Source organism: Amblyomma americanum, chromosome 9 (assembly GCF_052857255.1).
Source record: "Amblyomma americanum isolate KBUSLIRL-KWMA chromosome 9, ASM5285725v1, whole genome shotgun sequence".
Classification (NCBI taxonomy): domain Eukaryota; kingdom Metazoa; phylum Arthropoda; class Arachnida; order Ixodida; family Ixodidae; genus Amblyomma; species Amblyomma americanum.
In genome coordinates, this window is record NC_135505.1 from 107465321 (window position 1) to 107486034 (window position 20714).

The 20714-nt window shown below is 47.9% G+C and overlaps 2 protein-coding genes, 1 long non-coding RNA gene and 1 other non-coding gene across 6 annotated transcripts in view; 2 read left to right on the forward strand and 2 right to left on the reverse strand.

Annotated features, from left to right (window-relative positions):
- Nucleotides 1-20714, reverse strand: part of LOC144104002 (vitamin D 25-hydroxylase-like) — a 112608-nt gene that overhangs the window by 76508 nt on the left and 15386 nt on the right. The window lies entirely within an intron of this gene.
- Nucleotides 7580-7738, forward strand: LOC144105788 (U1 spliceosomal RNA). Its single transcript, XR_013308897.1, has one exon. It is a non-coding gene; the product is annotated as a U1 spliceosomal RNA (small nuclear RNA).
- LOC144105310 (uncharacterized) lies at nt 11026-11797 on the forward strand. Its single transcript, XR_013308753.1, has 3 exons — nt 11026-11118; nt 11203-11382; nt 11513-11797. It is a non-coding gene; the product is annotated as an uncharacterized LOC144105310 (long non-coding RNA).
- Nucleotides 18836-20647, reverse strand: LOC144105313 (uncharacterized). Its single transcript, XM_077638450.1, has 4 exons — nt 20549-20647; nt 20410-20463; nt 19587-20352; nt 18836-19510 (listed from the first exon to the last, which is right to left on the reverse strand). Exons 2-4 carry the CDS (start codon nt 20461-20463, stop codon nt 19293-19295), a joined length of 1038 nt encoding a protein of 345 aa, XP_077494576.1. The 5' UTR covers nt 20549-20647; the 3' UTR covers nt 18836-19292.

A 20714-nucleotide genomic window follows, 5' to 3' on the forward strand; every position in this document is an offset into this window, starting at 1 on the left:
CACATCCAACCAGCGTTTGTTGGACCTCGGAGTGGTCAACACCTATCGGGAACTCCGAGACGCCCATCTCGTCAACCAATATACGTGCCTATCACAAACCCCATCCGGTCGCCGCATTCTTGACCGACTCCACATCCAACACACCATCACCTTTGAGGAACGGGTACGAGCGCCAGAACCGTGGAGACGCGCCCTCAGGGTCCGACCCATTCCCCGCAACATGTCACACTCTGACCACAATGGCCGTCGCCAGGTGGGTGCGGAAGCACTGGAGCGACATTATGGCCGACAAAAACACGGGTACTACGTGGACATTGCAGTCCCCACCGTGGGGAGTGGTTCACCGCAGCAGTGGTCCACGACAACATTACAGTGGCAGGACTCACTTTCCGCGCTCACAGCGCAACACACGCGGAGGAAATCGCGATTGCGCTCGCACTCTCTCTCCCACAAGTGAAACACATCATTACCGACTCGAAGGGGGCCTGTCGGAACTATGAGCGGGGTTGGATACCTCCTCTCGCCTGGCGCATCCTACGAAATTGCTCTCGGTCCAGCGACCCTCCGAACTGTAACCTCATCTTGGCTCCCGGCCACCAAAGACTCCAGGGCAATGAGTTAGCCGATCAGGCGGCCCGCGTGCTCTCTCCCCGGGCACTCACACTTGCTCAGAAAGCCTACTACGAGCCTACCCAATATCTAATTGCATTCAAAGACATCACTACATATTATAAGGACAGTCATCGTCGCTTTCCGGAACCCTGTAAGGGTCTCAGGAGAGCAGACGAACGGCTTCTCAAAATTTTTACAAATACAATGCTGTGCACGGCAGTATTGAAACACTTCAATTCAGAATTTGATGGTGGCTGCAGGCTGTGCGGAGCGACGTTATCGGACGTTTTTCATATGGTCTGGGCCTGCCCTTCCAATCCCCACCCTTCCCAATCCTTCATCTCCCACCCTTCTAGGGAGGCCTGGGAGGCGGCGCTGCTCAACTGCCATGGCCTGCAGTCCCAACGGACCTTAGTCGCCAGGGCGCGAGCGGCGCTACACGCCATTGGGGCTCCAGAATAGGAGCTCCACCTAGATTTGTGCGGACCTGGGCCATAGGGCCTGGGCCCAAACACCTTCTTGTAAATAATAAATGTTTACCACCACCACCCCCTTGAACATAGGTGAAAGTATGCACACCTATATTCAAGCATTCATTGCTAACCGCTCGGCCGAAATTCACTTCGATCCCCACACATCCCGCCCATACACCCTTAGTGGGGTTGGCACCCCCCGGGGATGTCCTCTCCCATTTTCTCTTCAATGTCACACTCATTCCACTTGCCCGCAAACTGCAAACAATCTCTCAACTTCGGCGCACACTATATGCTGATGGTATCACTCTATGGACCATCCATGGCAGTGATGGAGACAGAGGATACTCTGCAGTCGGCAGCTACCCTCAGCCAAACACATGCGCGGAGTATAGGGCTATCATCCTCTCCGGTGAAGTCGGAGCTCCTCATACTTCGCCGCAAAACCCGAAACTGCCCCTCGGCCCCCATGACCGTGACACTAAAAAACCGGTACATCCCTGAGGTACACTCTCCGGGTACTGAGCCTCACCATCCAGAACAACGGGAAAAACACTCTCACCATCCAGAAACTCAAGCAGATGGCGGTGTCGACATCCCACTTAACCCGCCGAGTTTCTGGACACCACCGGGACATGAAGGAGCACGACCTATGTCGTCTCATTCATGCCTTCGTCCTCAACCGCTTTCCCTTCACGCTCCCCCACCTGAAACTCTAGGGCACAGAAATCTCCACCCTGCATGCCGTGATCCGAACAGCATTTATGACGGCGCTACATTTACCCCTAGATACCTCAACCGAAACGCTCTTCCAGCTAGGCCTACACAACACGATAGGTGAGCTTATCGAGGACCACCGACAGACACAATACATACGTATCGCGAGAACCCCACCGGGAGGCACATCCTACACACCCTCGGTATCAGGATACCAGCCACGGATCCCAAACAGCTCCAGGTCCCCCACCCCATTCACCGTGAACTAATTAAATCTCTCCCCAAAAACATGCACCCCCCCCCCCCCCCCCCTACCAAGAACCCCGCCGCAGAGCTCGCGTACGGGCGCTCTAGAAACACTATGGCATGGAACCGAATGCCGCGTGGGTGGATGCCGCATGCACAGGCTAGGACGCGGTTGTAGCCACCACGAACCCCTCCCTACAACCGATTTCCACCCTTCACATATCCCCACTGCCACTTCGGAGGAGGCTGAAGAGGCCGCTATTGCCCTAGCCATCACGCGCACGGAAGCCCGGTATATAGTATCGGACTCTAAAACAGCCATACTAAATTTCGCCCGCGGGAGAGTTCACGTCCCTGCATTTCGCATACTGAACTCCCTCGCCGCATACCCGCCCCGCCACATGGAGCTTATATGGGCGCCTGACCACTCCGGGAATCCAGAAAACGAGGCTGCCAACGCTTTAGCCCGAGGTTCTCTCAACCGGGCACCGGCGGCCTCCGATCTGAAGTTCTCACAGGAGCGCATGCAGTCATTCAGTGAACTGACGCAGGCCTGCAAAGCCGAGCGTCGGCTGCACCCCTCACCTCTTCACTCCCTCGACAATTATCACCAGACACTTTGGAGACGGCTCCAAACACATACCTTACCCACCATTTATATACGCTCGCGCTATCACCAAATTTACACAAATCCCTCCTGTACCCTCTTCCACCACCTTAAATACACTCTCGATTATATCCTTTACCTCTGCCCGGCGGATCTTCCCCCTCGGGAACTCGAGCATTTTACCACTTGGAAGGCTTGGGAGACCCTAATACGGTCCGAGGAGCCGGCCAAGCAAGCCATCGCCACAGGGCGGGCTGCCAGCGTCATGAGCCTCCGGGACATGAACGTTTGAGTGCTGTGGGGCCGTGCGTGAGCCGAAGGACCTGCGCGTCCTAAACTTCCTTGTGTCAAATAAAATTTCCACCACCACCGATAGATATCCTGCATAAACACTATCGTTGACCCCGCATAGGCAAAGGATGGCTGGCAACTGTGTCCTGCTTGCGCTTTCAAAAACTCCAGAGCCGATGTCACATTTGGAGCAAGTACTTCAACAGTTTTTTCTCATGCAGTTTTTCAATATCGTTTGGAAAAACGTGTTTTCTGGTTAGTTTCCTCACAGGTTTAACAATGCACTTTTTTCTGTGTCATAGTTTCTTCAAGTCAGATGATACTTCTCCCTGCTTCCTTAGGTCACGTGCAAGGAACTGCGAGGGGATATTCTTCAAAACATAACAATAAACAAAGCTTAAAACAACAGCCGATCAGGATTATATGGATGCTGCATCCTGTACGTGAGGAATCCACCGCAGAGGTCCTTCATGGCATTCACGTTAGCTCTGTGGTTGTGGTTTACAAGACGCAGCACCCAGAAGCCTACCTCTTCGACTGTAGTGAGAACATATTGCATCAGTTTGGAGAGATGTGCACCATTTCAGTCCTTTAGTAAAAAAGTGTGATGCTGGAATTCTGTATGAAGTAGACAGACCATTAATTACAAAACAAAGCAAAGAATTTGCCAGTACAAGGTTGCCGTCACGATCGGTGGCCACACCGATGTCCACATGGCCAGTTATCTGTAGCTATGGTTTGATTCGCCTCTCATCGACGATAAGAGAACATGCTCTTGACTGTTCTCATTAAAGCTTGTCAAGGTCAGGTTTTAGCCAGGCTTGCACCAAGGCACTAGATCCCATCTCTCAAGAAGTAATTCCAATGAAGTTTTGTAGCGTGTTCCTGCTTGGAAGCTTGAACAATCTTTCATTTCGGATATGCTCATATGCCTTTGTGGAAAGGTACCTATAGGTGCAATGCAGTGTCGCTCTTCGTCTTCCGTCCATCTCGGCATTTCTCCCTTGAAATTGACGACTTGGTTTAGCAGGAATACTGCAGCAATGTTTTTTCTTCAGCTTGTTCCTGGACCCACCGCGTTGGCTCAGTGGTTAGGCCTCTCAACAACTGATCCGGAGTTCCCGGGTTCGAACCCGGCCGCGCCGGCTGCGTTTCTATGGAAGAAAAACGCTAAGGCGCCCGTGTGCTGTGCGATGTCAGCACACGTTGAGAGAGAGAAAAACATTTATTGAAATCTCAATGAGATTAGCGGTGGGCCGTCGTCTTCATCGTTGACGTCTGGCCTCTTCGCAAGGTCGGGACCCTATTCCAGGGCTCCGCTGAGTCTTGCTGCTTCGCATGCGAGCTGCTCAAGGACCCTTTGGGCTGTGAGCTCGCTGCTGGTGAGCAGACCCTCCCATTGCTCCGCACTCGGGGTTTTGAGTTTGTGGAATGCATAATTGCGTTTGCACTGCCATGTAATGTGGTATAGCGTGGGGGTTGCCCCGCACCACGGGCATGTGTCCCTGAATTGTGTAGGGTACATCTTGTGTAGAATGTATAGGTTGAAGAATGTTCCTGTTTGTAGTCTCCGCCAGTTCACTGCTTCTTGTTGTGTTAATGCGTTGTGTGGCGGAGGGTACTTGAGCCTCTGACCTCTGCAGCAATTTAGCAGCTCCGCATATACTGGCTCCAATATGGTAGGGTTCTCTAGGGTCTCCAACAGCTCAGCTCGGAACGTGATCTCGCAAACTAATCTATCCACCCTTGAGTTTCCCTCTATCCCCGTGTGTACCGGTATCCAGAGTATCTTGTGGGTTACTTTTTGGATAGGGGGCCCTGTTTCCAGGAGGATTCTTAGGGCCGCCTTGCAGACTCTACCTTGCGCGTAGTTCCGGCATGTGGATTTCGAGTCGGTTACTATGATCAGTGATTTGTTTCTCCGATAGCCTTCGGCCGCCGCTAGTGCAACGGCGACTTCCTCCCCCTCTGCTATCGTGTGGCCCCCTAGGGTTGCGTATGTTATCGGTTTGCCGGCGTAATCCACGACTGCTGCGGCGGCAATGATTGTTCTTGTGTGTTTATCCCACGGATAAAGCGCTGCGTGCGTGTACACTGTGTTTTCTAGTTTAGCCAAATGGCGTTCTACATAATCTGCCCGCGCCTGTCTTCTAGCCGCGTGGACACTCGGGTCCATGTTCTTTGGTATAGGACAGACTTGGAGGGTTTTACGGATGTTGTCGGGGATATCGGCAGATCGATCAAAATGCCCTTCCATGTCGTAACCTAACCTCTTTAGGAGTGCTCGAGATCCCCAGGTGGTCGCAATTATTCCGGAGCCCTCCACTACGGCACATCTTCCTTCCTTTCTTCTTTCGCTTCCTCCTTTATCCCTTCCCTTACGGCGCGGTTCAGGTGTCGAACGATGAGACAAATACTGCGCCATTTCCTTTCCCCAAAAACTAATTATTATTATTATTACTTGTTCCCGGATATATATAATATCACCAAAATTACACTCTTTTTAAGCCTTTTCAGCTCCATTTTATGTTTATCTACTGCGGTACGAAGTCCCATTTGTTTCTTTAGGTCTCTCTCCTTCCTCTTCCACTTCATTCTCTCCACTGCCAGAATTAAGGTTGGAAGACCTGATGTCAACTTGCGTAGTTTTGTCGGCGCGAACAAGAAATACTTTATCTTGGTTTGTAAAAATGCCTCCTGAATGCTGTTGTGTCATTTCAAAATGGCTGCCGCTTGCAGTAGGAGAGGGTTCAGCTACCTTACTTTCAACGACAAACACTGGCACTGCAACGCTCGTGGTTTCGTCTTGCTTCTTACGTTTTTTCGCGGACTCATCTTTGCCGTGGTGGGTTTCCAAACCTGATGGTTTTCTTATGCTTACACTGTTCCCTTCCAATAAAGTTCGCGGTTGCAAGTATGACGGGTAGTCAGTGAACACTGATGGCACAACTCCCTTCCTCAGACAGCGCCTTTGACCTTCTGCGAAGCCTGATTGTTTGAAATGTTTGCCGCATTCCCTTGAATAGTCTGAGGTGCTGTTCGGGACCCAGTCGTCTCTTCGTATTGAAATCAGCCACTCGTCACGAAGGGAAGCTTGGGCGGGGATCTCATGGAAGGAAATGTCTGGCTCCTTCCTTTTGCTGTCTGACCGGCAAAGCGGCACACAGCAGTATGTCATTGGCATCTGTAAAGAGAGCGGTATTTGACTCAATCTATTCCTTTCAATAATTCAGCGTTTCGTTTAAAAAAATAACTTGTTTTGAAACTTGACAAACAAGGGAAACTAAATACGTGTTGCATCGTTCGGTTCAACTCACTTGAAAGTAGCCATGGTGACAATAGGTGAAGCTTGTGTTTTCATTTTATCACCGAATTACACAATTAGGCCGTACACTGCAAACAAACAAACCGTGCTCCGAAGCCAATGCACGGGAGCTGGGCAGGGAAGAAATGTAGTATCACAGTCCAGGAAATGGACGTGCACATCTATTGTTAAGGCAGCACTGACGCGTATTAAGCAGTTTCTGATGCTGTCATTACTTTGCACAGGCCTCAATGCGACCAAGCACGAATTTAAGGTTTTGCGAAGTGAGGCCCGTTTCACATGCTGCGACTCGAACGAAAATGGTCGGTCTAGTCGGTGACGCCGCAGTGCGATTTTCGGTCAGCGCTTTGACATGCAACGCGTACCCAGCGAATTCGGTCGGAGAGACAGGCAAGCTTGCTTGGTGTTTGCATAATAGGCAACCCGTGACTAAACGCGAAAGAAACGGTGCACGAGATGTGCTGATGATGTTAAAAACAGCGTGTTTTTACATGCAAGGCAATACTTCGTATGTCTTGATTAAAATAAACAGCTTCGCTTCCCTCGTGACCGCACGTCCCACGCCGTCTCGGCGCTTCCCATTGGTCAGTCGCAGAGCGAACGCACCGATGCTGCGACCGAATGCCAACCGGACGGAACACGATCGGAAGCCGCCTGCGGCTAGACAGACAGTCCTCCCCACTCGCATAATGACAGAATTCGCTGCGTTGCAGTCGAAAATCGCATGCATGTGAAACGGGCCCAGGAGAAGCACATAACGATCGCTGGAAGGATAAAACAAAGCTGGCACGACTTGACTCAATGCTGCAATCCTGGAGCATCCGAAGGCTTAAAAAAGTAGAAGCAACATGTTGCAAACGGACGCTCGACTGGAGACGACGTCGCCCCAACATCGCCGCCGCCATCTCTCGGCAGCCAGCGCAATAACTTCTCTGAAGGAAGGAGCAGCGCCCCGCGGAGCGCCCAGTTGCCAGGCGCAGAAGCTACGGAACACGTGACTTGCATTTTTTTTTTTTGTAATGCAGCTTGGATAGCGAGGGCGCCTCCTGTCGGAAGGAAATGTAAATGTAGAGTGACTTGAACGCTCGATCAGAAGGTATTTGAATCGCATAGAAGTCTATCCTTGATATAAGAAAGTAATTCAATTAATAGCCCCAAGGTATATTATTGGAGCTTTGTTAATAAGCGATGCATACTCGGAATACGCGTCAGGGACGCGTAGTTTTCTGTGCCCCATGGGTGTCTTCGCCGAGACAGGACGTAGCGCTGTTGTGAATAGTTCGACTGCGCGGGCGCCAAGTTGGCGGGATACAAAACAACGTGCGAGCTGTCCGTGATCACCAAGGCGGCAACTCCGGAGTGAGGCGCGGGCTATCTTTACGTCCGTGCTAACCTCTGCTATTTACCCGAATCGGGTAGTGGGCACATAATTTTTGGTAGTGGGGGATGGTCTCGTGCTGTCCCCCTCTTTACAAAACAAAAAGCAGTTGCTAATAAACTATTGCTCTGCCTGGTTAAAGAGCTGTGGTTTTCGGACACGTTGTAAGAATATTTGAGGTGGTTACACTGCCCGCCCGCTGCGGCGGAACGCGTGTACACATCGTGCTCGAACTTTGTAGATGCGGGGCCGCCGCGGAGAAAGGGCGGTTCGCTTGCGCAGCGGCGGACGGAGTTTGGGCGCTTGCGGTTCGATCGTTTCGGAGCGGCTTCCGCCAGGTCCGCTTCGCGAGCGGTCGGCCAGCTTTCGGCCGCCAGGCGGACGTGAGGCGGTAAGGTGTTGTACGATCACTTTGGCTATAGTGCCTAGAATATACTGGCTAGTGTGCCGAGCGCCAGCGCTGCGCAATGGGAGCAGGTGGCACCGTTTGCAATGAAAGCCCACCGATGGCGGCAGAGGGCGCTGCTTGTCGGGAGGGTGCTGCCGCAGCAGACGACGCTGTTTTCTCGCTTCGGAAGGCAGCGACCTGGTCTTGTGCGTGCGCGATTAACCTGCTTGTGCACGAAATTTTGTTGACTGAGGTGCAGTGGATGTTGTCCTGTGTGGCTCCTTGCACATGAAAGTCGACGCATCCGCTCCTCCGAGCAGTTCTGTGGCGATTTCGTCGGTTTTGTGCGCGCGTTCTGTGCGTGCGTGTATCCGTTCTGCGTGCTTTCACCGTGTAGCTCTCGATTGTTTTTTTGCCGTGTCCACCACTAAACGAGCTACATGTGACTGCACAAAAAGATGTCAAAGCCAAAGCGACAGTGCAAAGAGAAGACTTGCTTTGTGCCAATGTGTAAAAGCGGTTACCGCTCGAACAAGGAACGTGTTTCCATGTTGACTGCACCATCTGATGCTACGCGGCTTGCAGAATGGGAAAGAAACATCAAAAGAGAGGACAGAAGGCTGACGCCAGCTGCTGTGGTTTGCGAGAAACATTTTGAGAGCAGTTGTATCGAGCGCACATTCAGTGTCAGCGTAAATGGTGTTACCAGCGAGCTTCCCCGCGATAAACCGCGCCTGAAACCCGACGCCGTGCCTTCGATATTCACGCATTACCCAGAACACATTCTGCCTAAAGTGTCAGCTAAAAGAAAAACTAGAAATCTGTGCCAGCAAGAGCCTCCAGCAAAGCGTCACAGGCGTGCTGCGTCGGAAGCCCCCGAGTTGTGCTCAGGCATTGATAATGCTGAATCGGTGAGCATGGAAGCATCTGACACCAACAGCGGAGCTGCAGTAACTGAAAAGTGCACCACCCCACGCTGTGTTTCTGCAGAAGGAAGCGCTGGCGAAGCGCAAAATGCTGGTGACGAACAACCACGAACAACCAACGATCGTCTCCATCCATTCTCCAACGTCGCTATTCCAGTGACATGGATGAAAGTGCCATCCGTGACAGTCGATTCATTAGCGTACGCCTATTGTGAAGCTGAAAAAAAAAACTTCGCTAACCTCTTCATTGAAAAGATGGTAGCATTTGCAAAGCCATTACTTGATGGACAATCAGTGGTAGCCACGGTTTACCTCAGTGGAAGGGAAAAGTCAAAACACATCGTCACAACTTGCAAAGAGGCCGAAACTTTGATCAAGGAAGTTGCCTTGACAAATCTTTGTGATGGATGCGGCATAAAGCCTGCATTAGGAAAGCACACCTCCTACAAAGGCATGTTTTTTCTGAGAAGTGTTCATTATCTGTGAGGTCTGAAGGTGAATCGTGCACTTTCTGCAAGTACGAAAGGATTCTGGCTCAAAACCAAGCGTGCAGAAAAAGGAAAAGCACAAGTGAAATTGCCAGAAAATCTGATGAAAAGAAACAGTGCAGGAACATTTCTCGAAGCCTGTCAAGAACCAAGAAAAGATTGGCAAATGCAAGGATACAGGTGGCTCACATGAAAGAGCGAAATGAGGCTCTTAGTGAAGACACATTTAACAGCAAAATTAAATCTCTTCCCTCAAAGCAGCAGCTGGTTGTAAAGAGTTGTTTCCTTTCTGCAAGGCGAAAATCACACAAGGGAATGCGATACGATGATAAGTGGATATTGGAATGTATGCTGATGAGGATGCGAAGCCCGAAGTTGTATGAACATCTCCGCAGACAGTCTATTATGGTTCTGCCAGGGCGAACTTGCCTGCAAAAAAACCTACAGCGCTTCAAGGGTGCCTTTGGCCTCAGTACAAAGGTCTTCGATGCCCTAAATGAAAAAACAAAGACCATGGATGCTTACAGTCGTCACGGTGGCCTCGTCAATGACGAAATAAAGCTTTCGGAGCACCTAAATGTTAAATCAGCTGGTGAGTATAGCTGCAATGAATTCTTGGACCGTTCTGTGTATACGGTAAAAGCTCTTTGACTGAAACCTCGCAATGCGAAAATCCGCATAATTCGAACTGCCGGCGCGGTCCCGGCCAACGCTATGCAAGTCTATGACGTTGTATGCTCGCTGTTTCGGAAGCTACGGGTCTCGCACCGGTTAATTCGAACGGGCTCCCAAAGGAGGTTGTGTACATACAGGTATCGGTTCGGCAAGCGGTCGTCCAAATAGCCCCCCTCAAAGCTGAATTCTGTGCTGCAGAATCACTCGCGCACCTCTGACTTGCGCTGAGCTGCAGGCGTCATGGCGGACGGACGGCCTCATCTACAAGAGCGGACACACTGATAGTTTCGAATTTGCTTTTCTGAACCGTACGCCCAACCGCACTAGCCAGCCAGCCAAACTCAGCTACGCGCCGTTTATAGCGTTGATTGGCTGTTTCGCTAATCTTCCCTGTCCACATTTTTTTCTTGCCGCTTCCGAGCTGCTGAGCAATGCCGTTTTCATCGCCCGTGAATCTTCCGCGCTTGCGGCGTGCGATGCACTAGCGGCAGAGCCCCACCGCCAAAAATAGTGATTGTTGCGCCCTTCTCATCTAAAATAACAAGCAACTACTGCCAAGTCTTTCACCAAATAAATTTACCGCGATGCAAGCGGTTCTTGTCAGTTTTTTTTTTCGGGGTCATTCGATAGTTCGAACTTAATTTTAGACTATGCGCGGTTCATTGAAGCACGAATCAGCGAGCTTTTAGAGTATGAGAAAAATACGATGTTCTGCTAAGAACTACAATATTGCTCGAGCCGTGCAGTGCTCTGGTAATATTCGATCGTCAAGTCTTTTAGCACGTGTTTTTTTTATGCTGGTTTAGCACCTTTGCCATATTCTGATCTGTGTTGAGAGATGTCTGCGCATAAAACAAGGTGTTTTTCCTTTGCTTTTGTTTACAATTCAGGTGATATTGAAGGCTTTGTTGACCTTGGAGGTCATACACATGCTGACCAGAAGAATGTGCTGGCAGACCATGGGATGATTGTGCTGTTTCAGCCATTTACTGGTAAACTTTTTTTTTCCCTTGGTTACAGTTCGCAACTTTATACGTAAAACGCACGTACATTTGTGAGAGATTACCTTTCCGCAGGAAAATGGACGCAAATCCTCGGTGTTTTTGCCTCAAAGGGCAATGTGAAGGCCCCAACACTGGCGAAAATCATTTTGGAAACCACAGTCCTTGCGGAAAAGGCTGGTCTGTTCGTGGATTGCATAACATGCGACGGCGCCAGCTGGAATAGGAGCATGTGGCGGCTGTTTGGAATACAGGGTAAGGCTGTAATTTCACGCAAAATGCAAGATTGTTTAGAGTGTGCATGGTGCTAGTGCAGATTTCATGTTTCTGATGTTTAAATATTGTGATGAAGAAACTGATCACAAGTTGTTTTTTTTTTTCAAAGGTTCTCCAAGCCACGTTCGGAGCAGCACCAAACACCCAGTGGATCCTAAAAGGCAGCTCTATTTTTTGTCAGATTTTCCACACCTTTTGAAGAATGTGAGAAATGAATTTGTTGGAAAAGGATACCTGACACCAGCTGGGCATGTTCACATTGGTATTGTACTCACAGCCTTCGAAGTGGATCGAGAAAATGTTCCACTGAAAGTTATGCCAAGCCTGACAAATGCACACCTTAAGCCAAACTGCTTTGAAAAAATGAAAGTGCACATCGCATTTCAGCTCTTCAGCGACCAGGTCATCAAAGGTCTTTTCAGTTATAGAGAACACATTGAAGCCTCACATAGGACCGTGCAGCCGACAGTAGATTTCGTAAAAGAAATGAATCGCCTGATTAGTGTTATGACATCGCGAACAAGCGAGAAGGCACTCAAGCCTGACAGTCCAAATGTGCAATTTCTGAAAGGCTTCCTAGAGTATCTGCAGGAATGGGAGCAAACTGCAAAACCAGCTGGTGGTGGTTTTCGTACAGAAAGCACGTCTGCTGGGCTAAGGGTTACCATCAAGAGTACACTTGGCTTGTTGTCCTACCTGACGTCGACTGTGGGTTTCAAGTATCTTTTAACATCCCGATTAAACCAGGATAAGCTTGAAAACCTTTTTGGTATAATTAGACAGTCGTGTGGCTGTAACGACCATCTGACAGTGTCACAGTTTCTGATGACTGTGAATTCACTCGCATTCTACAAGCTGGCAAAGCCACCTAGAGGAGTGAACTGCACCCCAGACGTAATCAAAGCACTGCTGAGCCCAAAGGTGGTGTGTGAAACTACGAGTAAGTTCCTTTCAGACAAAATAGATGACCTTCTTGACCACAGAAACGTCAGTGAAGCTGAAGATGTAGTTCAAGCTGTCGTGTCTAGTAGTGACCATGCATCGTGCATAGAGAAGAAGAGCCACAGTGCTTTGATCTACTACACTACAGGCAACGTGGCAAGAAAGATCATTGCTAAGAACTGTTGTCCGCAGTGTGCAGGCTGCCTATGTGTAAGCAAAGCTGAAGCAAGTGCCGACTGCGCTTCGTACTTTACTAGCCATTTTGACAATGGGGGCCTAGTGTACCCCAGCCAGAGCTTGTCAACTGCTGTAAAGGCCATGGAAGATGCCTTTACTGTGCTTTTTAGTAAAAACAAGCTCCATCAAATGAGTTTAGTTGAAATTTCGAGTCAGCTACAGACACTGTCTTTTCCTCAACTTGGCTGCTCAGAGCATGAAAAGGCAGTTTTATCTACCGTTGTAAAGTTTTTTGTTCTCTTAAGGTTTCGTTTTTTTTGTCAAGGGCCTCAAAAAAGAGAGGGAAGCGCAAAGGCAGCGGCATAAGTTTCTAAAGCTGCGTCGCTGCCAATAAATGCTTCTCATGTGCACATATGGGCCCTGCTTGCTGTACTTCTGTAACATGTCCGCGATTGATATTGCACGCGAATAAAAACGAGTGTTGCACGACTGTGTTTCCTGCGTTATTCACATTGCATGTGTTTACTCGTTCGCAAATGTAGTACGTACACAGCGAGAACACCTAAATAAAATCCAAAAAAATTAACCGAAGCTTTTCGCCTACTTTATTAGAGAAAATGTTACGGAAAAAGTACTTCATATATATACAAAAGATATCTATGTACAGCACAAGTTTCGTGTTTCGAAACACGAAGCTGTGCTGAATTTCACAGCAGCTTTCGCGCAAGCGACAAGTGCTAAATGTGCAGCTCCTCGACAGAGACTCAAAACAAACCCTGAAACCTATAGTCAGCTGCCTCCATGACAGCTTTGGTAGATTACAGCTGAACGAAAGCAAAAATGCACTAGTCCTCTTGCGGATGTTGCGAGAGCGTTGCGGCTCGGCGGCACCCTCCCGACTTGCAGCGCTCCATGCGGCGGCCGTCGGCATTCATCGCTCGCGGTGCCACCAGGAAGGCCACGGTCGGCACACTAGCCAGTATGTTCTAGGCACTATAATTTCGATACCTGGGGGCTGCCATATTGCTAGACCCCAGCGGCGCTGGGGTGGTAAGAGGGATCTGGAAAGAGGGATCTGGAAAGGGGTGATGGTCCCTAGCCTGACCTTCAGTAATGCGGTCCTGTGTATGAAGCCAGATGTTCAAGCAAGGCTGGAAATTAGGCAACGGGGAGTAGGGAGGTTAGCTTTGGGAGCACATGGAAATACACCAAATCAGGGGGTACAGGGTGATATGGGATGGGCGTCTTTCGAGAGCAGAGAGGCTAGCAGTAAGATAGGAATTGAGGAATGATTGAGAAAGAAGGAGGAAAAGCGGTGGGATAGGAAAGTTTTCAGATACCTGTATATAAAGAATGTTGACACGAAATGGACAAAGCGAACTAGAAAATTGACAAGCTAATATCTGGACAGCAGTAAGGGGGCAAATCAGCAATTATCGGTTAAGAAAAAGGTTAAAGAAACAGAGAGAGCTTTGTGGAAAACAGGGATGCTGACGAAATCGGCACTGGGAACATACCGGACCATTAAACAGGAAATTGTCAAAGAAAATATCTATGATAATTGTAGGGGAAGTTCTTTGTTCTTTGAGGCCAGGACTGGAGTTTTGCGGACTAAGACGTATAGAGTCAGGTACCAGGAGATAGACACTTTGTGCATAGCGTGCGGAGAGGAGGAGGAAACGGCTGAACACTTGATACTTTTCTGTAAAGGGCTTCACCCTACAGTGGAAAGCAGCGGGGCTGACTTACCCAAGGCATTGGGGTTTAGGGATAGTGAAGGGAAAGTGGATTTTAAGAGGTTAGAAGTAACCAAGCGAAAGTTATCTGATTGGTGGCTAAAAGCAAGACAGGGGTAAAATTTCACAAGAGATGGCTAGGTGGCTTGAGCCACCGCCCGATGTAAAGGGTTCAGCCGCATCCATCCATCCATCCATCCATCCATCCATCCATCCATCCATCCATCCATCCATCCATCCATCCATCCATCCATCCATCCATCCATCCATCCATCCATCCATCCATACATACATACATACATACATACATACATACATACATACATACATACATACATACATACATACATACATACATACATACATACATACATACATACATACATACATACATACATACATACATACATACATACATACATACATACATACATACATACATACATACATACATACATACATACATACATACATACATACATACATACATACATACATACATACATACATACATACATACATACATACATACATACATACATACATACATACATACATACATACATACATACATACATACATACATACATACATACATACATACATACATACATACATCCTTCCATCCATCCATCCATCGTTACTTTTGGCTTTGGATGCTTGGGCTGCGTTGCGTCTTAGCGTGTGTTGGAGTGCAGCTCGTCGTTCTGTCGGCACCCGCTCGCAAAATAAATCTGCCGAAACGTAGCAGTGGTGAGCTTGAAGCCGTATAACTGTGCATTTTGAATGGCGCAAGCGGCTGGAAGCGCTGGTGGTCAAGGGAACCAACCGGCCGTTATTGCATCGACGGAGCAAACGATCACGATCGGTGAGTGTGTGTGCTACTTACTACTAAAATGCTGAATAACCGTAGTAAACAAATAAATATTGTTTTTTAACGGCTGCCTAGCGTGTTACAGCCTTTGTAAGTTACCGCGGGTCACCTGACATTCAGCGGAATGAAGGACCGGCAGTCTGCTGACAGCGGCGTCGTCGGAGATCCGCGCTGCCTTCTGCCACTGATGGGCTGGCGTTCCGAACTTGCTCGCGAGGGCTCCGGCAATACCGCACAGTTCGTCTTTGGCCGCATCTCACGTGTACCGTACGTTCTACTACATGTAAATCCTTCGAATTAGCTTCGTCAGTACGCGTGCTCTTTCCCGTTGTCGACCGCGTCCCACATAGCCACACCACCGCAATGTGGAACTCGCCCGGTGCGTCACGAAACAGAAAGTTGAAAAGAACGAGATTGGTAGACCCTTCACGCCTCGTACGTAGGCTGCACGAGCGCACGCAGCCGTGAGCGCGCAATTTGATTATGTGCGAGGCAGTGTTAGTTGATAGTCTGCCTAGTTGCCGAAATATGTGTAAGGTCGCCAACTCCTGTTGCCTCAGAGTATTTTGCGCAACTATATGTGCCGCCGCGGTGGCTGAGTGGTTACGGCGCTCGGCTGCCGGCCCGAAAGACGCTGGTTCGATCCCGGCCGCGGCTGTTGAATTTGGATGGAGGCGAAATTCTAGAGGCCCGTGTACTGTGCGATGTCAGTGCACGTTAAAGAACCCCAGGTGGTCGAAATTTCCGGAGCCCTTCACTACCTCGTCTCTCATGGCCTGAGTCGCTTTGGGACGGTAAACCCCCATAAACCAAACCAACTATATTATATGTGCTTTGCGATCGGAATTGTGTACCTTGTATTCGGGCTGTTAATCAGCATTATCGCGTCTGTTTTGCACTGCTCAACTTTCAAGAAGGCAAAAACAACTGTGGGATCCATATTATGGCAGCACTACAGTGAACTCATGATCGTACATATCTCCTTAAGAGCTGTAGCGCCCAATGCACTTTTGCCGGCCTTTGGAGGTATGTTTATTTTAATGTCCTTTGCATAACGTCTTTTTTTTTCAGATGGTGACAACCATGCTCATCCCCTGCTCGTGCAGCAGTGCACAGATGACACCAAACTCTGGCCAAGCATAACAAGCGCTCATATTGTATGCTACTTGATTAGATCAAAGGCCTGTGATCTAAAGAGGCAGAGGCGTACAAAAGCCTGGACTCTTATAACCAGCTGCAGTGCGGTTGGGTGGGCCGGGTGCCGAGTCACGAAGCAGCTGCTGATATTGTGTATGTGAAGGCCGATGTGCGACCCTCTCAGGCAGTAAAGAAAAAACCATGGTCGCCATGGGCCTGTGTGCGGAAGAAGTGGTGAATGCTGGTTGTTCTTGCATGGCCGGAAAAGCACGTGTTTGCAGCCATATTGGTGCCTGTTGTGGAAGCTAGAAATGGGCGTCCAGCTAGGCATCACTGGCATCTTATGTACCGACAAGGCGGCAGCTTGGAATCGGGGCACAAAGAGAAATGTTGAGCCGGCCCTTCTCAATTCCATGTCCTTCAATCTTAAGAGGTCAACGGTGGACCCCGCAAGCACGCAGCACCCAAGGCCGACCTGAAAGGTCAAAGATTTTGCAAGCAAAGAAGAACTCGCAGACCACATCAAGAAGTCACCTTATGGCGAGCTCTTCAGTATTCCTGGTGAGTATTGCTGAGATGACACACATCTATTAAACAAGCTGGTTTCCCGTGTAGTAATATGAGTGTGTTTTGCTGGTATTCACTGTCAGGTAACATTGTCACTTGCTGCATATAGTACGAGTAAGGCTCTACAACAAGGAAGTGGCAAGTGATCAAAGTCATTAGTTTCTAGAAGTTCAGTTGCACAATGAGTACCATGGACACTAATGAGTGAAAACTAATCTAAGATATAGAGCTTATGTATTTTATATGGAATGCACATGCAGCTCATTTTGGAAGCCAGTCATTTTCGCAGACAGAGGAGAAAACAATTGTCATATGTTGAAGATATTTCACATTCCAAGAAAAATATGTTTGCAAGCATATGTGAATAAGAAAAATCATGAACCTGTTTGGATTCTGTCGAATGGCTGGCTGGACGACAAATTTTCTTATTGTCGGTAACACAGAACATGAATAATGAAATGTTCATTTCTTTCCAAGGGAAGAGAAGCCATTTTTGAGAACTCCGGCTGATAAGAAAAAAATTTGCTCATGTACACATGTGTATCTGGAAGAGAATGAATGCTGCTTTTAATGTAAAAAAAAGTTCACCGCTGTATGTGTTTAGTCCCGTTTTGCAGTGTTCCTTATGAAAGAGATGATTGCTTTCTAAGTTAGAGCTGCATATTCAGTGCAGTTATGTGCTGTGAGGATAAACTGAAATGGAACAGTGTAAGGAGCAAAATATAGTGTATGTGTAAGTGTAAAAGGGATCAATATCTTTGAGTGTTAGTTTGAGGAAAGATTTTGCCAAGCATTGACAAGTCCTCGGAGCACATGTGCTAGCCACGTATGAAAAATTTTCATTGTAGAACATATTTTCTACTTTTTTGATGAATGCCGTTGCAAGTGATCACTGGGCTGATCCATCCATTGATTCACTCTTGTCCTGATTGCACTGTCATAGTTTTGAAAATGAAGGTAGTACATTGACTGTTATATGTAGGTGCGAGTTTGAGTGCCTTTCATGGAATGAAATTGGCTGTTAGGCATTGTGGTGATGCTTTTCATTTGCAGGCACCCTCCTCCACAACACATTGACGACGATGAGAAGGGAGATCCAGCAACCTTCTCAGGCACCAGCAAGTGTCCAGAGGCAACAAGCGACACATCACTCAGAGAAGGTAGCGACAAAAATGCATAAGCCTTTGTCATGCATGAACATAACTTGACTTATTTATCTTGAATTGGAGTGAAAGTTTTAGGAATGACTTGAACCCACAGCCATGCTCAATGTAATCTTGCTGACAAGGCAGTGTTGCTGCCCTTTTATTGTTGCTTAAACTGTTATAGTCAGACTTATTAACTTTGCCCTTAATAAAAATTTATAACTAGACTAATGAAGACATTTTTTTTTCAGGTTGCCTTCAAGTCACCAGTGGAGCCACCAGTGGACGACTTCGAAATTACTCTCGAGAGACCTCTGTGCAACCTCAACTTCGGAAAGCTGCTTGGAAGTGAGCGAGCATTGGATGAGCTCAGCCTTACCATGACCTCTGCAAAAAAAATTGAAGCTGCCACAAGGGAGCAAAGAAACTGTGCCGAGTGGTTTTCCCACCGCAAGGGCAGGATAACTGCTTCATTGTTCAAAGATGTTTGCCGTTCCAAACGGCTGAATTGCGAGTCATTAATGAAGAAAATACTTAATGACAACTGCATTACCAGCCTTGCCATGCAGTATGGCATAAATTATGAGCAGTTAGCGAAACAACGTGCTCTTGCTGCTTTTCAAACAAAGCATACAAATTGCAGACTCGAAGATTGCGGTTTGATGATTCATCCAAGGTATCCGTATCTTGGGTGTAGTCCAGACGATTTGTTTGTCTGCGATTGCCACCCCCCAGCACTTTTAGAGGTTAAATGCCTATATAGCTTGGGGCATGTACATCCGGACGAATTAATTAAGGAGGGGCAGTGCAAGGCAGATTTTTGCTTAGATTCTTCAGGTGTACTAAAAGCAGCACATAAATACTACTACCAAGTTCAGGCACAGCTGCACCTGAACCTGGTAGGGAGCACTGTTTGCTACCTGTACTTGCATGTAGACCAAGGGGGAGCATTGATTCCAGTCAAGAGAGATGAAGGATTCATGGAAACCCACATTAATAATCTTGAAAGCTTTTTTGAGAGCATAATATTGCCTAGGCTGTGAACGGAGTTGGTTGCTAAATTTACGAGGACAACATAAGTCTCAGCTGGACGAGGCCTTTATGGTGCAGTGGATATAGCCAAGGCTGATGATGCATAGCAGGAACTTCCTCCTCCTTGCACAGCTGTCTCCTGAAGACGCAGCGGCCATAGAGTGCACTGTTAGTGATGCCTGTGTTCTGCATTTTTTGCTTTCTTAGCATGTTAATCGCACGTTAGCATTTGATATAAAAGAGTCAAGCCCTAACAATATTGGGATTGAAGCTGAACCTTTATTGTTCTTGCTGCTCTTTCATCAGAGGGCTCTTCAGATTGCACAGGCCAGCACAAACGAAAACAATCGTGTTGATATGCTTCCTTGACTTGATAGGCAAAGCCTGCTTAAAAATTCGATAAGTCTTTATCCGATTGATAGCGCGTTCCACATGGATGCGCAGTGAGGCAATTCGCCTGGTTTTTGTCACTTCTTGTTCAGACAGTTGACTCTTTCCTAAAAGACAACAAATATGAGCATTTCAAACCCAGAGGTGCATGAAAGCTTGCAATGTAGAGAACAGTCTACATACCTCTGGTGAAGGCCGGCACATTCATGCGGATTCCTTGTGCTTCAAGATGTGGCTCAAGCTTGAATCCACGATCTGCCATAATTTCATCGCCTGGCAGTAAATAGTCCTCCACGCCACATGTCCGAACTATGTATTTATCGGAGGCCCTTCCACCATATACATTCGATACAAACATTATTAGCCCATTGGGCGCTATGACTGTCAAAAACTTGATAGTATTTGACCCTTTGTATGCACTGTAGCTCTGTGCCCTTGCCATTAATTTCTTGGGTCTTTGCAACCACGCCTCAGTGCAGTCAAATATGCATGTTGTGCGGTCGTAGCCATTCTTCACAAAGGTGTACGGCATACTGTCATAAACTACTGACCGAATCAGCCACACCACTATGTCTTCCATTACTTTAGCCAAGGTGGACATCATACTTGAGAATATAGTTGACACTGTCGCAATTGAAATGCTGAATCTTCTTGCAAGGTCCCCACAGAGGAGCCCAAGTCTTAGTCTCATAAGTGTGAGCAACAGCTGTTGTTCTAAACTCAATATTCCCCCTACTTTTGTGCCATTGGCCCTCAGTAAAAGAATGAGCTTATTAAAAGCATCAAACGGGAGGCCAGTGTAGAAGTGTACGTCTTGTGGCGTTAAGTACTGAAAATGAATGCTTCTCAATGTAAGGGGAGTGTTTGAACTGTCTTTTGTGTCTCCATATGTGTGGTCTTGGACTGGTTCCTCCAATTTCCACTGTGTAGAGTTGTCTTTCTTCTCCACCTGAAATAATAAACAATCTTGTATCTTGTATTGAGGATCCATTTTCTTATAAATTACCTTCATTTCTGTTTCCTCCCTTGACAAACTGCTGTTTTGTTGGTCAGCCGCCATCTATCGGAGAAATACAGGAAAAGAAAAACACGAAGGCAATGCAGGTTGTCTTGGTTGGAAAAGTGAACTTTGTATGAGCACTCACAGTTGTTTCTTCAAAGCTAGCGTCCAGGCGAGACGAAGCAGCATCAGTTTTCAATGAGACCTGCTAGAAAAAAAACAGGCAACATCAGAAACGACCGTCTGGAAGCTCGGACAGCATGCAAGCTTATATCCAGTTTACTGCTGCATAGCAAGCTCGTTTTTTGGAA

Bases quoted from the DNA above. Each gene is read 5' to 3' on its own strand.
- LOC144105313 (XM_077638450.1), bottom strand. From the start codon at position 20,463: ATGGCGGCTGACCAACAAAACAGCAGTTTGTCAAGGGAGGAAACAGAA. The intron at 20,353-20,409 runs GTAATTTATAAG...TTATTATTTCAG, and splicing joins GGGAGGAAACAGAAATGAAG to GTGGAGAAGAAAGACAACTC. The intron at 19,511-19,586 runs GTATGTAGACTG...GTTGTCTTTTAG, and splicing joins TGTGCCGGCCTTCACCAGAG to GAAAGAGTCAACTGTCTGAA.